Here is a 13,196-nt window from a genome sequence, read left to right on the forward strand (position 1 = left end):
GTTAAGTGGGAGAAATATTGGCGATGGCTCTATGTTGGGTGTTAGCATGTTAATGTTTGCCATGTTGCTCTAAACACAAGTTGAAAGTGAGGCTGACGGGAATGGGCAGAAGCACCAAAAATGACAGAGTCTATAATATTGGCACAGCATTGTTTTTTATTTCCTTTTCCAGTGAATCTGGAATGTTCAAAAATGAACCAGAATGACTTCAGTAGAAAAAATATGAATCTAAGCTCTTTAAAAGTGAACTCTGGAATAAATAACTTAAATAAATAGTTGAACAAAATATAAATAAAGTATGTATCAAGTTAGTTTCCCAGCAGGTATGGAGTCTTCAGCTCATGGATTTGAAATAAAAGTATGTGTGTGTTTGCATATATGGATTCAGTGTTAGGACTGTATATCATTCAATAAAAACCAGTGGCTTTATATGGTGTGTGTTCAATGCATCAGTGCGTTTCTGGCAGCAGTCACAGTGTTCCTCATCAGCATGGCGACCGTCATCGGACCCACGCCTCCGGGAACCGGTGTGATGAGACCTGCTTTCTCTTTCACTCCTGCAACAAACAAACAAACAAACAAACAATCAACCAGGAGTTTATTTATTTCAATAACAAGAGCTAAGATTGACAGTTTAATCTCTGTTTGGCCTCCTGCGTATTTGGAAGAACATGACATTAAGTAATTTGCACATTTTTTCATGACATGATTTCTTTCATGTCAGTTTTAAACCTATGAAGTGAATGTCAATCAAACTAACTCTGATGTTAAGTGGAGGCACAAAACGTTAAAACTAATTATAAGCAGTTTGAAAATGTGACATAGTCCATTCATTATGTATCATGAACTCCCTTAAAGGGTTGTATTGGTGTTGGTGAAATAGAAATGATTTGATTAACAATCTGGTTTTCAGTGCCTCTTGTGAACACAATGTGATAGAAAATATGATGTATATTGACTGCCCTAAGAAAGAAATGACGTAAAGGTAGTGGATTTATTCACTAGTGATCAAACAGTGTTGCACTTGCCTCCCTTTCTGGAGATATTACAAACAACTTATTATATATTTACCCTCAAAGTCCACGTCACCGATGAGTCGCAGTTTTCCAGTTTTGGGGTCCTTGATGCGGTTAATTCCCACGTCAATGACTGCTGCTCCCTCTTTTACCATATCTGCTGTGATCAGCCCAGGAACACCTACGGACAGAAATTGCACCATCACAAGTGAAGTGTTTGAGACCCTTGGCAAAACTAGCTCCTGGTGTGTATTAACTTATTAATCTGTAGAACACAAAATATGTACAGTTAAAGTTTAGATCACTAAACTAGATTTTGGCAGAGAGACCTTCTTCAAGACTGCTGTAAGATGAGGTAATGACTTGTTTGTCTTACTTGTTCTGCACATTACTATACCATTTTATTTTTTTGTATTTTGTGTTTATATATGATGGAAACTCAATAAAGATATTTGAAATATAAGATGAGGTAATTAAGCAGAAAGGGTGTACCAAGAAGCAAGCTCAATATACCGAGACTTTCCGAGACTGGCCTTAACAAAGCTTAAAGCTCCAATAAGAGATATCTTTATATTGGGATGAATACATTTTGATGCTTACTTAAAAAACATCATACTCTGCTTTTGAGGTAGAAAACAGTTTGGAGTATAATACATTACATCATACAATGTTTTGTACATTGTTTTGGTAATTATCGATAAAAAGCTGCACTAAATGTCTGAAAGAATTAGGAGGCTTTTTTTCCTTTTCATCTGAATGCTGAAACTTTAAACATTATTGGTCCCCTTGGCAAAGTTTGGTTGGTTTGTTAAAAGACATCTGAAGCCACCCTACATTTTCTGATACAACCACCATGGCCATAAGACTTATAAGGTAAGATATAAAAGTTCTACAGTTTCCATTTAGTCAAAGTATCGAAGTCATTGAACTGTCAGCCTTTGTTTTTTTCCTGAAGTGATGCTTGTCATCTCCTGTTAATTGTGGCCTCTGTTGGAAAACTTCAGACAGAAGCGGGACAAGTTGACACCACAGTTGAATGTCTAAAAGAAAGGAAATTATTCAATATTCTATATTTATGTCGGCTGCCAGGGAGCTGTCACTTTTAACTTCTCAGATTACACTTGCAGCTATCAAATAATGGGATACAGTTTGAAACAAGGATTTCCAAAAACACAAAACAAACGTTTGCCAATTCCAAAAGTGACATGAAAACAGTCTTTGCCAGAATGGCTGTGGTTCATTTAATAATACAGAGCACTGGATATACAGTGGCTCGTCGAAGTGAAACCTTACAGTAGGGTGAAAAGAAAGTGTAGATGCCCTTCCCAGAAAGCCGCTCTTAGTCATCAGAGATAGCCATTTATTACAAAAGGAAGAAAAGCTTAAGACCCCTTAAGGCCCTTGATGTCTTTCAACAGATACTCCTGTATCTCCTCCCAGTGTGGGGCAGGTTAGCAAGTAAAAAACACATTTAAACATCAGCGTTGATACTGAAAATTCAGAAGAGATCACATTAGGTCAATAGCATCTTACACTGGTTTAACAAGTGAACTCTTGAGGTAAGAAGAGTATACAGTAAGTTATGATATTCAAGTCGTGACTCATAGTCCATGGTGTTAACGTCCTGTCTTGTTTTTAATTCAAGCCAACCAAAATAACTTTTAGACAGTAACAGGTGGCCTTAAGAACATTCATTATATCAAGTAAGAAAGTTAAAAAAAATCCAGTTAAATTGGTTCAAATGCCTGAAATGTGCATATATTTCATAGTTTAAACTATTTATGTTGTTAATTTTGACTACAATAGAGTTAATAGTTGATTTCTTTATTTAAGGTATTGCATCGATTTAAACTGGAAACTTGGCTTTTAAAACTTGCAACATGTAAAGAGTGACAAGAGAGTGTTAATGTCTGTAGAAATATTAGAACTGCAGAATCAGATTTTGCTGAGGAAACATCACAGTGATTATTTATCTCTCATTTTCAGGGTGTAAAACAGTTTGAATGGGTCACTTGTGTTATAAAGTTGCGGGTATAAGGACATTTTCCAGGATTAGTTTGGGCTGTGGTGGTGGTGTCCAATGCGATATCTTTTCATGGGGCTTGAGTGGCGCCCCCGGGTACATATATCCAGTCTGTTTCGAGCTACTGATATCTTTGAATTTAGTTTGACAAATCTCTCTCTTTGACACCTCACATTCAGCAGCTGGTAAAAAGGTCAAAACTGAAACCTGGTTTTTACTTTAGAATCAAATCCTGTCTCCCTTTTGAATCTTAAGAAGAGGCTGGTTGCTGCTACTTCTTTGTCTGTGCTGGACTTTGGCGATGTTTTATACATGCATGACTCGTTATAAAGCTTGCATGCTCTGGACACGGGACAGAGCTCATCACTCATTTTAAAGCCCACTCATCATCGTTTGTTGTCTGCACGTGTTTAACGATCTTCTTTTTCTTAACTTAGACACTGACATATTCTTATCTAAAGGTCCGTCTTAGGTCCGCTTCCTTCGTACCTCCTTACCTACATCAGTCAGAAGAGTACAGGAACTTACAACCTTCTGTCCCGGGACCTTTCTTGCTGTCTGTTTTAAAAGTCAGACCTGAACTAGGGAAAATGTTTGCTGCTCCCTTTACTTTAAACTTATTACAAAAAGAAGTTAAAAGATTTGGAGGCTGACACATCTGACTGTAGATGTTCTGCCTGATATATTTATGGTTGTGGGCAATCATGAAGAATATTTTCTGTTAAAATGTGTAATTTAGTGCCTTTTGTTGTTTCCTAATGTTGTATGCTATATTATGTTTATATGTATGGCTGCTCATTGTTTGTCAGAAACCCTGTTAAGTGTGCTGCTGCCCGTCTCGGCCAGGACACTCTCAATAGTTTTTTTCCAACAAATAAACAAACAAACAAAAAACATAATACCTGCAGCTGCAATAATGATGTCAGCCAGGCTGGCCAGCTCCTTCAGCTGTTCTCTTGGTGTACATCTGTGGGTGATGGTCACAGTGGCATCACCTGAGAGGAAACAACAGATCATTGTCATTTTTGAAATATCTGTCTCTGAGTTTTCTGGCCTTTAATATTACATCCTGTGCTTAAAGAAGTGAAAAACGCTAAAGGATCAAAAAACAGATCAATGCACTCTGTGATAATTCACAGACTATCACGTTTTCAAAAAAAGCTGCCATTTTTTTTATTTGCTGCGGCAATTTCATTTACCTCCATTCCAACAAGTTTTAGGTCATAAAGTCTTTTTTTTTTTCAAATAATATACTCTAATTAAATAAAAACTGCGTTCAATTGAAACCCTCAAATTAGTCTTTGACTCGTGTCTGATTTATGGATCCGTCTGAATGAGTTCAGGACGTTACAGCGGCTCATCAATCGCACTGGAAGAGAGGAGGAAAGAAGAATGCAGGAGTTTTCAAATGTTTTTACGAGTTTGGAAAAGTACAAGCGGGCTGCTTTTGCTCAGTGTCATTTTGTAACACTGCCAGCAGCCTTGAGAAATTACAAACAAAGCTCTTATTCACCCTCCATCATATGAAGTTGGCAAAGAATATCTCAAAATAACAGTGTTAACTATCTGCAAGGATCAGCATTTCTACCATTAAGACAAAGATTTATATTTAATAAGCAGAATCCTTTATGACCTATGGTAGCCCATGTTATTATTTATTTTATTAGTCATGTGAAAGAAATTCTCTTTATGATCTGCATCAGAACTGTGGTGCATCTTGTGTTAGACTACATGCAGGCTGTGGAAGTTTCATCTCCATCTGATTTAGTAATTAATTTCACAACAAGGCATAGCAACATGACAGTAAATCCGGAGCTTTATCTAGAACATGCGAGGGTATCCTGCGCAATAAGTGATGAAGTGTGACCAGGGGAAGAGGAGTGGAGCGGGACAAAGAGGTAAACTCAGAGTAGATAAGGATGAAGGAGAAGGAAGGGCAAGTCACAGCACAACAAACCTTCAGGTCACATACCTGACAGGATGTGTGTGTGTGTGTGCTGGTGGGCGGAAGAGAAAAAGGGAACTAATCCCATTTAAAAAAATTAAGTAACAAAACATTTAATGGGTCATTTGTGGCTATATAAGAAATAACCACCTTTATAGAAAACTTAATACAATTTGAAGCTAAATATTTGTTCCCCTGTTTTTGAAGTTCAACAGACTATTATATCCTTGACCCCCCCTTATTAAAGGTTTTTCTTTTAGTTTCATCAGCTCTGTAACCAAGTCAATGCGTTGTTGCAAATTCAGCCAAAGACAAAAGTCTTTATATATTCAAGGGATTCCCTCATACTGAGTACTGGGCTTTTTCAAGAATCTGACAGATATCTGGGTTCAATTCTGACCTGCTTTAACTTGTTGGGACCTGATAAATAAAATGCATAGTTGTCTTTTCTGTTATTAGCAAATAAAACCTAAGTATGTTCACAACTGGCATTTCAAAGAATGAGAAAGAGGTTCTGTTGGCTTCTATCATAACACACACAGTACGAGGACAAGACCTGTTCATGTGAGTCTCTCAAATACTCTCTATATAAGATGTGCAACTAAGCACTGCTTAATAACTTAAAGGATGATTTGATTTTTTTCCTGCCCACATTTGTAATAATCTTTACTATGGAATAATTTAGAATCGTATTCTAATACTTACCAGAGACCACCGGGGGACGGTATATTTAGATCCTACACATTCCCCAGCAAAGTGACCTAACACTGCAATGACACAGCCCACTGTGTGATGCACCGGACCTTTATGTGTGATTGATCTCAGGTGATCAAAGATCATTTTAGCTGGCCGCCTTCTTATTAATTAAAAGGCAACACCCAACCATCCACCCATTATTGTTTGTATGCAGCTGCTTCTTTTCACCTTGATCTTTATGTGTAATACCAATATACTTTGACACGACAAACGTATCTTGATGCTTCATCTAAGCAAATTCCTTTGAGTACCTGCCCACGTCCCCTTCATGCTTCCTGTAGCCTTATAAGGACAGTTGAGCAGTTTGCTGGAGCAATGCCAAAAGTCTTGCCCTGTTTGGACTTTTTCTTCACACTCCCTATTTTTCCCCCCTTTCAACTCTCTTGGCAGGACATGCATCCGCTTTTGTTTTGTGAAAGATGAAAAAGTCACCAAAGCCTTAAATTTATTGGCCACATCTTGACAAAAAAAAAATGAAGCAATATGTACCTAACAGGGAAAGCCAAGATGGTGCAATACCGTTTGATACAAGAGAAGCGCTCCGATCATAATGCAATGGCAACTTCCTTTGAGAGACACAGACGGTCATGAACTTGCATACATGCACATTGCACACACGAGCACACCTACCTCCTGGGCGTTCATGGTTGCGATCAGTGTGCAGCAACATTGCGATGGGCATTCCAACATTTTTGGAGCGACCAGCGACTAGCACATTCTTTCCCACTGTCTCAATACCTGCACAAACACATGTTTTGTTAGAAAAAATATTTTGAATAACTTTTGCCTTAATAACTGCTCTGCTCAGCTTAGACAAAGGAAGATAAGGGCATGCAAGGAGATAATTGTTTGATAATTGAGAAATTCTGAAAATATCCCACAGCATGCCTGACTCATCCCATTAGTATGTTCAGGGATTTGATACTGATTCCTCACGCGAGGGACAATCTTGTGTGATGAGTCTATTCTCCAATTAAATGTGTCAAAAGCAAAATACATGATTATTGATTTTAGAAAGTCCCAAGCAAGCCCACTGTGAGCTGTTATTAAGGTTGTGGAGAGCTACATAAGTCTGGGTGTTGTTCTTGATAACAAACTGGGTTTTGAACACCGGTGTTGATGCTAGCTTTAAACAGGTACAGCGAAGATTGATCTTTTTCTCAATTGTTTCATGAGATGATGGCCCTCTTTAACAGAAGTTTAATTGAATCTTGTTTAATGCGTTTGTATTGTTGCGTGGTTTGGAAACCTAAACCTGGTCAACATGGAAACTTCCTGAAACAGGCTGGGCTTCTGGCCATTTATAGCAGGCAAGTCCTGAGGAGGTCTAATGCTATACTGGATTGCCCGAATCATCCACTTCAAGTGTGAGTTGGAGCTTTTGCCCTCAGGCCGTCGTTTCAGAGCACCTGTGAGGAAGACTAAAAGACTCCAGGTCTTGTTTATCCCTAGTGCAATAAACTAAACAGCAGTTTACCCTGTGGTTACTTTTTTTGCACTGTTGTTGCACATTTACCGTACATACCTTCACATCACACTTTGCATTACATGGTAGAAACTTCCTTCTCAGTATGAGCTCATGACTGATTTTATTGATGATGTTGTTGATATTGTTCTTTTACATTGTGTCTGTTTTGAATGTGTCTGATTTCACTGTTGATGTTGTCCTTGTGTATCTTGAATTTCTGTGTGCTCTTGCAGCACAACAAATGTCCCCCTCATGGGACCAATACAGAATAATCAGAATCTGAACAAACATGTATTGTTTGCCAATACAAAAGTCATGAAAGTGATGATGATGATGATGAGACATGTATTGGGCTGTTCTCTTAGTTTGCTTATTAAGCGGATATTACATAATTCAATGTTGTCCAGTCATGTTCTCTCTAAAACCTGTAAAACTTGCCAAGTTTATCATCTCTGTGTTTTTTCTATGTATTTCTATATTTTTAAACGTTCCTCAATATCTTTACTACATACAACTGGGGGAGAGAAGGGGGGGGGGGTCATCCTGTCGTCATCTACAACATATTGAGCAGTAAGCTCCTAAACTGCTTCAGTGCTGTATGGTATGGGAATTACTGAATAGATATCATTTGATGAAGTTTTCTGGAAAGGGGTTCAAATACTAAAATGTTTCCAGTCTCAGCAGCAGTTACTTGGACTGAACAAAGAGAACAAGGAGTTCATCAAACTCTGCTTCTAGCTGAGTAAGGTCTGAATCCAACTATAACCCAAACAGCATGAAATGTCTTCACAACAACTGATCTACAACTGTCTTCCTTTTGGTTTTGGATTCTGCAAAGAAACTAATTTGAGAACAAGAGGTAAGCAAACCACATTTTCCTTTTCATTAAGATTTTGGTAGACTCTTTCAGCCAAGGTTCTGAATTGCCAAAATATTTATATCCTTACATTATCAAGAAGATCACTAAGAGATCGTGTGCATTTAGACTGGGGACAGATTTGAATTACAAGGCTGGAAAAGTTATTGACAAGCGCCATCTAGAGGATAAGACACTGTAGCTCCAAAGGTGACTTTAATAAGTTTGAGGTGTAATGTAGAATATTAAGACTTAATGTTTCAAAGTCAAAGCACCATGACAGGTCTGACAATACTTCTAATAGCATAGTTGGTTGAAAGTTATCTGCGAATGATGGTTTTCTTTTGAGAAAAAAGTGTGATTACAAAGTTATTCACTTATGATGCAGGCAAAAGAAAACAGGTTGCATTTGCTGCAGTCCTCACACTCAATGATATAGCAATTTCAACAAATTCAAAGTAAAAAGGACAACACAAAAACACCACAAACAGGAAAAACTTGGGAGTTCTTTTTTGTTTGTTTACCAGCTCTTTTGATGATCTCCCAGACAGCTGCAGGTGTGGCAGGCACCATAGACCTCTGGTCCAGACACAGCTTACCAATATTCACAATATGAAAGCCATCCACATCCTTCTCTGGAGCGATGGCATTACATACAGCTCGCTCATTGATGTGCTCTAAAGATCCAATTGAAAAGGACAGACGCTCAATGAGATACATTAACACATTCAAAACAGCGTGGCTTCTTTTTGACAACATCATACACTGGGACTACATGCTGATTGAAACATACAGTATGTAGATGTTTTCAATATCAGCAGTAAAAAAAAGAAACCCTCTTGCCCTCTTGGGAATGTACTTTTTTAAGAAAATATCCATTTAAGCATTCTGGTCATTGTATTGTAAGGACCAGCTTGTTTATTTAACCTTTGGGTCAGTCAGGAAAACACTTATGCAGCTGGGGATTTACCAGGAAGTGGCAGCTGCACCAACAGGCCGCTGACCCTCCAGTCACGGTTCATCTTGTCAATCAGCTCGAGCAACTCCTCCTGAGAGACAGAGCTAGGCCGAATAACCGTGTCACTTGAAATACCTGGAGAGCAAACAAACACATCACACATTGCATGTTCATAATGTTGCCATAAACATGTTGGTGTGCAGTGGCAACTGCAAAACACTGTATATTAAGTTTGTTTGTGCATGCCTAGATATGAAATATTTGTTGATCTGCTGCTCAGCAATGCTTTACTTACCCAGGATGCTGGCTGCCCGGGTCTTATTCCTAACATAAGTACGACTGGCTGGGTCGTCCCCCACCAAAACCACTCCTAAGTGGGGTCTCATGTTGCCCTGAGCAACCAGATCTTCCACATCGCGCTGGATTTCTCTGTGAATCTGTCGAGCCATCTCTGTCCCAGAGATCACAACAGCAGCATGCCTGGAAAGGTAAATCAAACACCAAAGACCGATAACCCATATACAGCAAACATGCCAAGACAGGAATGGTTAATATTCCAACAACAACAAATGATTAGAAAGCATAAAGCCCTAAATACCACAGTTCCAGCTTCTTAAATGATCCAGTTGGTGGGTGTTCTCCACTTCTGTATCATTTAAAATGAGGCACGAACCGGCGGTGCTTGCTTTAATGAATTTAACATTATCTAGTAATGATGTAAGTTACTTCCTTATCTCAAGAATAAAAAGTACGTTATATCAAAGTTGTGAGATAACTGGGCAAAAGGTAGTGCCAAGCCCGCATTCATGGATGGTGGCTTGGCAACAGTAGATACTGATTTGGCCTGAAACTTTTAAAAATAGGTCAACCTCAGTATTTAGGTCTTATGCATTAGTAGAGATGGTTGTCAAACTGTTTAATCTTTTAAACTGTTCGCTTGTATAAAATGACTCCAGCAGACGAAACAACATGCCCTGACTAACACCTCAACTAAGAATCCAGTCATGAGTTCCCCCGAACTCTGAATTCTGTCTCCCTCCCGAACTCCCCCCCCCCCACACATTTGGTAATTACTAGTACACATCACAGATTCTTGCACTTTCTGCTGATTTGCACTTCTGGTGAGATGCCAAACCTCATTTCGTTACTCTATACTTGTATATGTGTAATGACAATAAAGTTGAATCTCATCTCATCTCATGAGCCTTTTTTTCTCGTGATGAATGACGTTGTCGTTCGCTATCTGACATTCAAGATGAAAAAAAATGAAGTCTGTATCACTAAACCAGGGATGGGCAACTTTGGCCACAGCAGGGGCCACATTCATTTAATTCTCACTGCCAGAGGGGCCAAACTGTAGGACACAAAAACGATTAAAGTCGATTATGTCTCAAAATATACCAGTGATCGAATATTATTAAGGACATATTTCTGGTTTTCATGATTTCATGGCAGATTTTGTCACGTTTTCCAATTAATCAATATGTTAAAAAAAAAAAAATGACTTAAGGGCCACTTTGAGGGGTTGATGGGGGCCGCATGTGGCCCCCGGGCCGCCAGTTGCCCACCCCTGCACTAGACAATGAGCATTGCTGTTACCATGACATAATTAATAAAGGGCAGTAACAGTATGGACGTTCTCGGCTTCCGTAAACTATAAATGTGCACCTTTTTCACACGTTACCGACTGTATTGTAATGTTAGCTAACACGAGCATCATAAACCAGCAGCCTGCAGGAAGCGTCGAGTTGTGTTACACTGATGCTGCTGTGTTGGTTGAGCCCCAGTCCTGAAATTGACCTCACAAAACCAGCCCTTTCTACCCTCTGTACCGTGAACGGTGAAACCTGCTGTCAATCACCGTCCCCCACCACGTGACCACACACACACACACGCGCGCCTTCACCGGTGCTGCTGACGCGCCGCCTCATCCCCTCCGCAACCTTCTCACCGTCCCTGCGTTACATTAACGGGACAAACAAAGTGTCGTTTACCTCGTCGCTGTCCGGTGTAGATGTCTCCTTTGACTCTCGCATTTTCTGTGCATTTGCAGTTTTGTCCGGCAGCAGTGATGGTGCAACGTTAACGGGCTACAAATCCTGAAGGAGGAGCGTAGCGGTGAAACAGAGGCCGCCATGTTTGTGTGTGTGTGTGTGTGTGTGTGTGTGTGTGTGTGTGTGTGTGTGTGTGTGTGTGTGTGTGTGTGTGTGTGTGTGTGTGAGAGAGAGATTGTGCACGAGACAGAAGAAAGGAGGGGGGGGGGGCAGGGCAGTTCATAGACAGCACAGCTGATGAATGACAGGCTGCACATTTTCCTATGACGAGAAAACATGGCTAATTATTTGTTATTCAATTGCAGTGTTAGTCAGATAAAGAACAAATCACGAAAAAGGGACTGCAGTATTTAGGCTACACACCTTGTTTGGCAAAAATAGACCACATAAACACTAAAAACTGCTAAATGACTGTACAGATGTACAACAGCACCACCAAAGCTCCCAGAATAAGCTCAGTCAGTAAATCAGTTCAGCCAAGAAATAGTCAAAAATAACACTTAATATAATTCAGCTATGTATATGTATTTTTTTCTTTTTAGGCTATATAGTAAACACTCAGGATACCATCTCACTGAGGAATATATTGTACATATGTAATACATTGTATAATTATGCATGCTGTTTTAGAAACACATCAATTAGCGTTTTAAAAGTGACCTATATGGGATATGTATTCTTTAATATAATATTACATTCATAAAGATAATGTATGGAAGTAAATCAAGGTTGAGCAACGTTATAATTATATTATAAGAAGTGCTAAAAAAAAAAAAAAAATGTTGAGTGATAAACTAAGCCATGCCTCTGATAAGCCACAAGATGGCAGCAAATATTTGGTTCGTTTACTTCATTGGGATTTTTTCTTTACCTAAAAAACTCAGAAAGAGAGAAGGAGCTTCAGGTGTTCATGAAGAATGTAATTTGCAGATCACATACAGTATATTGTAAGAGTGAAAATGGGATATGCAAATAAGTTAGAAACATGTGTTTATTATGTTCTTTCTCTATGCAGACATAACTTTAGTATGTTCTTAAATGATTGCTATAATGTTGGTTACAAGTGTTTACAGTAATGTTAATATCCTGTTATTAGGTAGGCCACCTAGTGGGCGCTGTTCAGGCAGGAGTGAGCTGTGTAGTGAGAGAGAGATTTATTCCTTCACATACACTCACGTCGCTTACAATATGTTTAAATAATTTCAATGGATATTGTGTAAAGCTATGATTACCAAGAGTCAATGATGCAACCGTCCCTACAGAGTACCTTATATCTGTAGCCAGAAGTTCCTGGTAAACTTAACAAAGACAATAATTCATCAGACTAAAATATTAAATGACTGTTTATCAATTAAGTAAAAAGGAAAAAACCAGCTCTCAAATCAGAAAGAGATGTTTGTATGATTTTTGGGTGAATGGCCATGACTTTGACCTTTTAGACTAGGATATTATCCTGTCTCATTATTGAACTGTAGTTCTTACATTTTAAATACTTGAAGTATAAAACCAGAATACTGGATAATACCAGGATATTCATTTATTTTTAACATAAATTTTCTTGTAAAATGTGACTGTACTACCATCTACAGCCCCTAAACATCGATTAATACAGGCCAATTTAAAACACTAACAACAGAAAGGTATTTCAGTAACAAGTGAAAGTTAGATATATAAACAGAAAGTCACACTATGGTCACTGTTAAAGTGGACAGCAATGTTGCTGACGGCAGTGTGGGTTAGGTAATTATACTGCTCACAGTTCCAGAAAACAGTCATTAAAATGTGTAAAGGAAGACATCAATGAAAAAGAATCATTACATTGTAAACCAACTGATAAAACTTCTACTAAAAAGATCCTAAATGATCATGAGGCTTGGAACAATAACTGTAAAAAAAAAACACTGCTCACTTTATTCTGAATCATAGAATGTGGTTTTATCTCTTTAAGTTAGACAGTAATCATTTTAATTCATAAGTGCTTAAATACTACTGTGCATTCAAACAGTACGTATATAGAGTAAAGGGTTGTTTGAGTGGTGGGAGTGGTGGGAGTGTAGTGTATTCAGAAAATGTGGTAAACAACGCTCCCAACCAGGCTTGCCTGGACACGACACTGATAG

General features: G+C 38.6%; 1 protein-coding gene across 1 annotated transcript; it reads right to left on the reverse strand.

Moving 5' to 3' along the window:
• Positions 1 to 107: 107 nt before the first annotated feature.
• On the reverse strand, positions 108 to 11,190 carry mthfd2l (methylenetetrahydrofolate dehydrogenase (NADP+ dependent) 2 like). Its single transcript, XM_020643915.3, has 8 exons — positions 11,017 to 11,190; positions 9,318 to 9,502; positions 9,035 to 9,157; positions 8,589 to 8,741; positions 6,371 to 6,478; positions 3,942 to 4,034; positions 1,072 to 1,197; positions 108 to 557 (listed from the first exon to the last, which is right to left on the reverse strand). Exons 1-8 carry the CDS (start codon positions 11,157 to 11,159, stop codon positions 442 to 444), a joined length of 1,047 nt encoding a protein of 348 aa, XP_020499571.1. The 5' UTR covers positions 11,160 to 11,190; the 3' UTR covers positions 108 to 441.
• Between the last annotated feature and the right edge of the window lie 2,006 nt (positions 11,191 to 13,196).

The sequence above is a fragment of the Labrus bergylta genome, chromosome 2, assembly GCF_963930695.1.
Source record: "Labrus bergylta chromosome 2, fLabBer1.1, whole genome shotgun sequence".
NCBI classification, from domain to species: domain Eukaryota; kingdom Metazoa; phylum Chordata; class Actinopteri; order Labriformes; family Labridae; genus Labrus; species Labrus bergylta.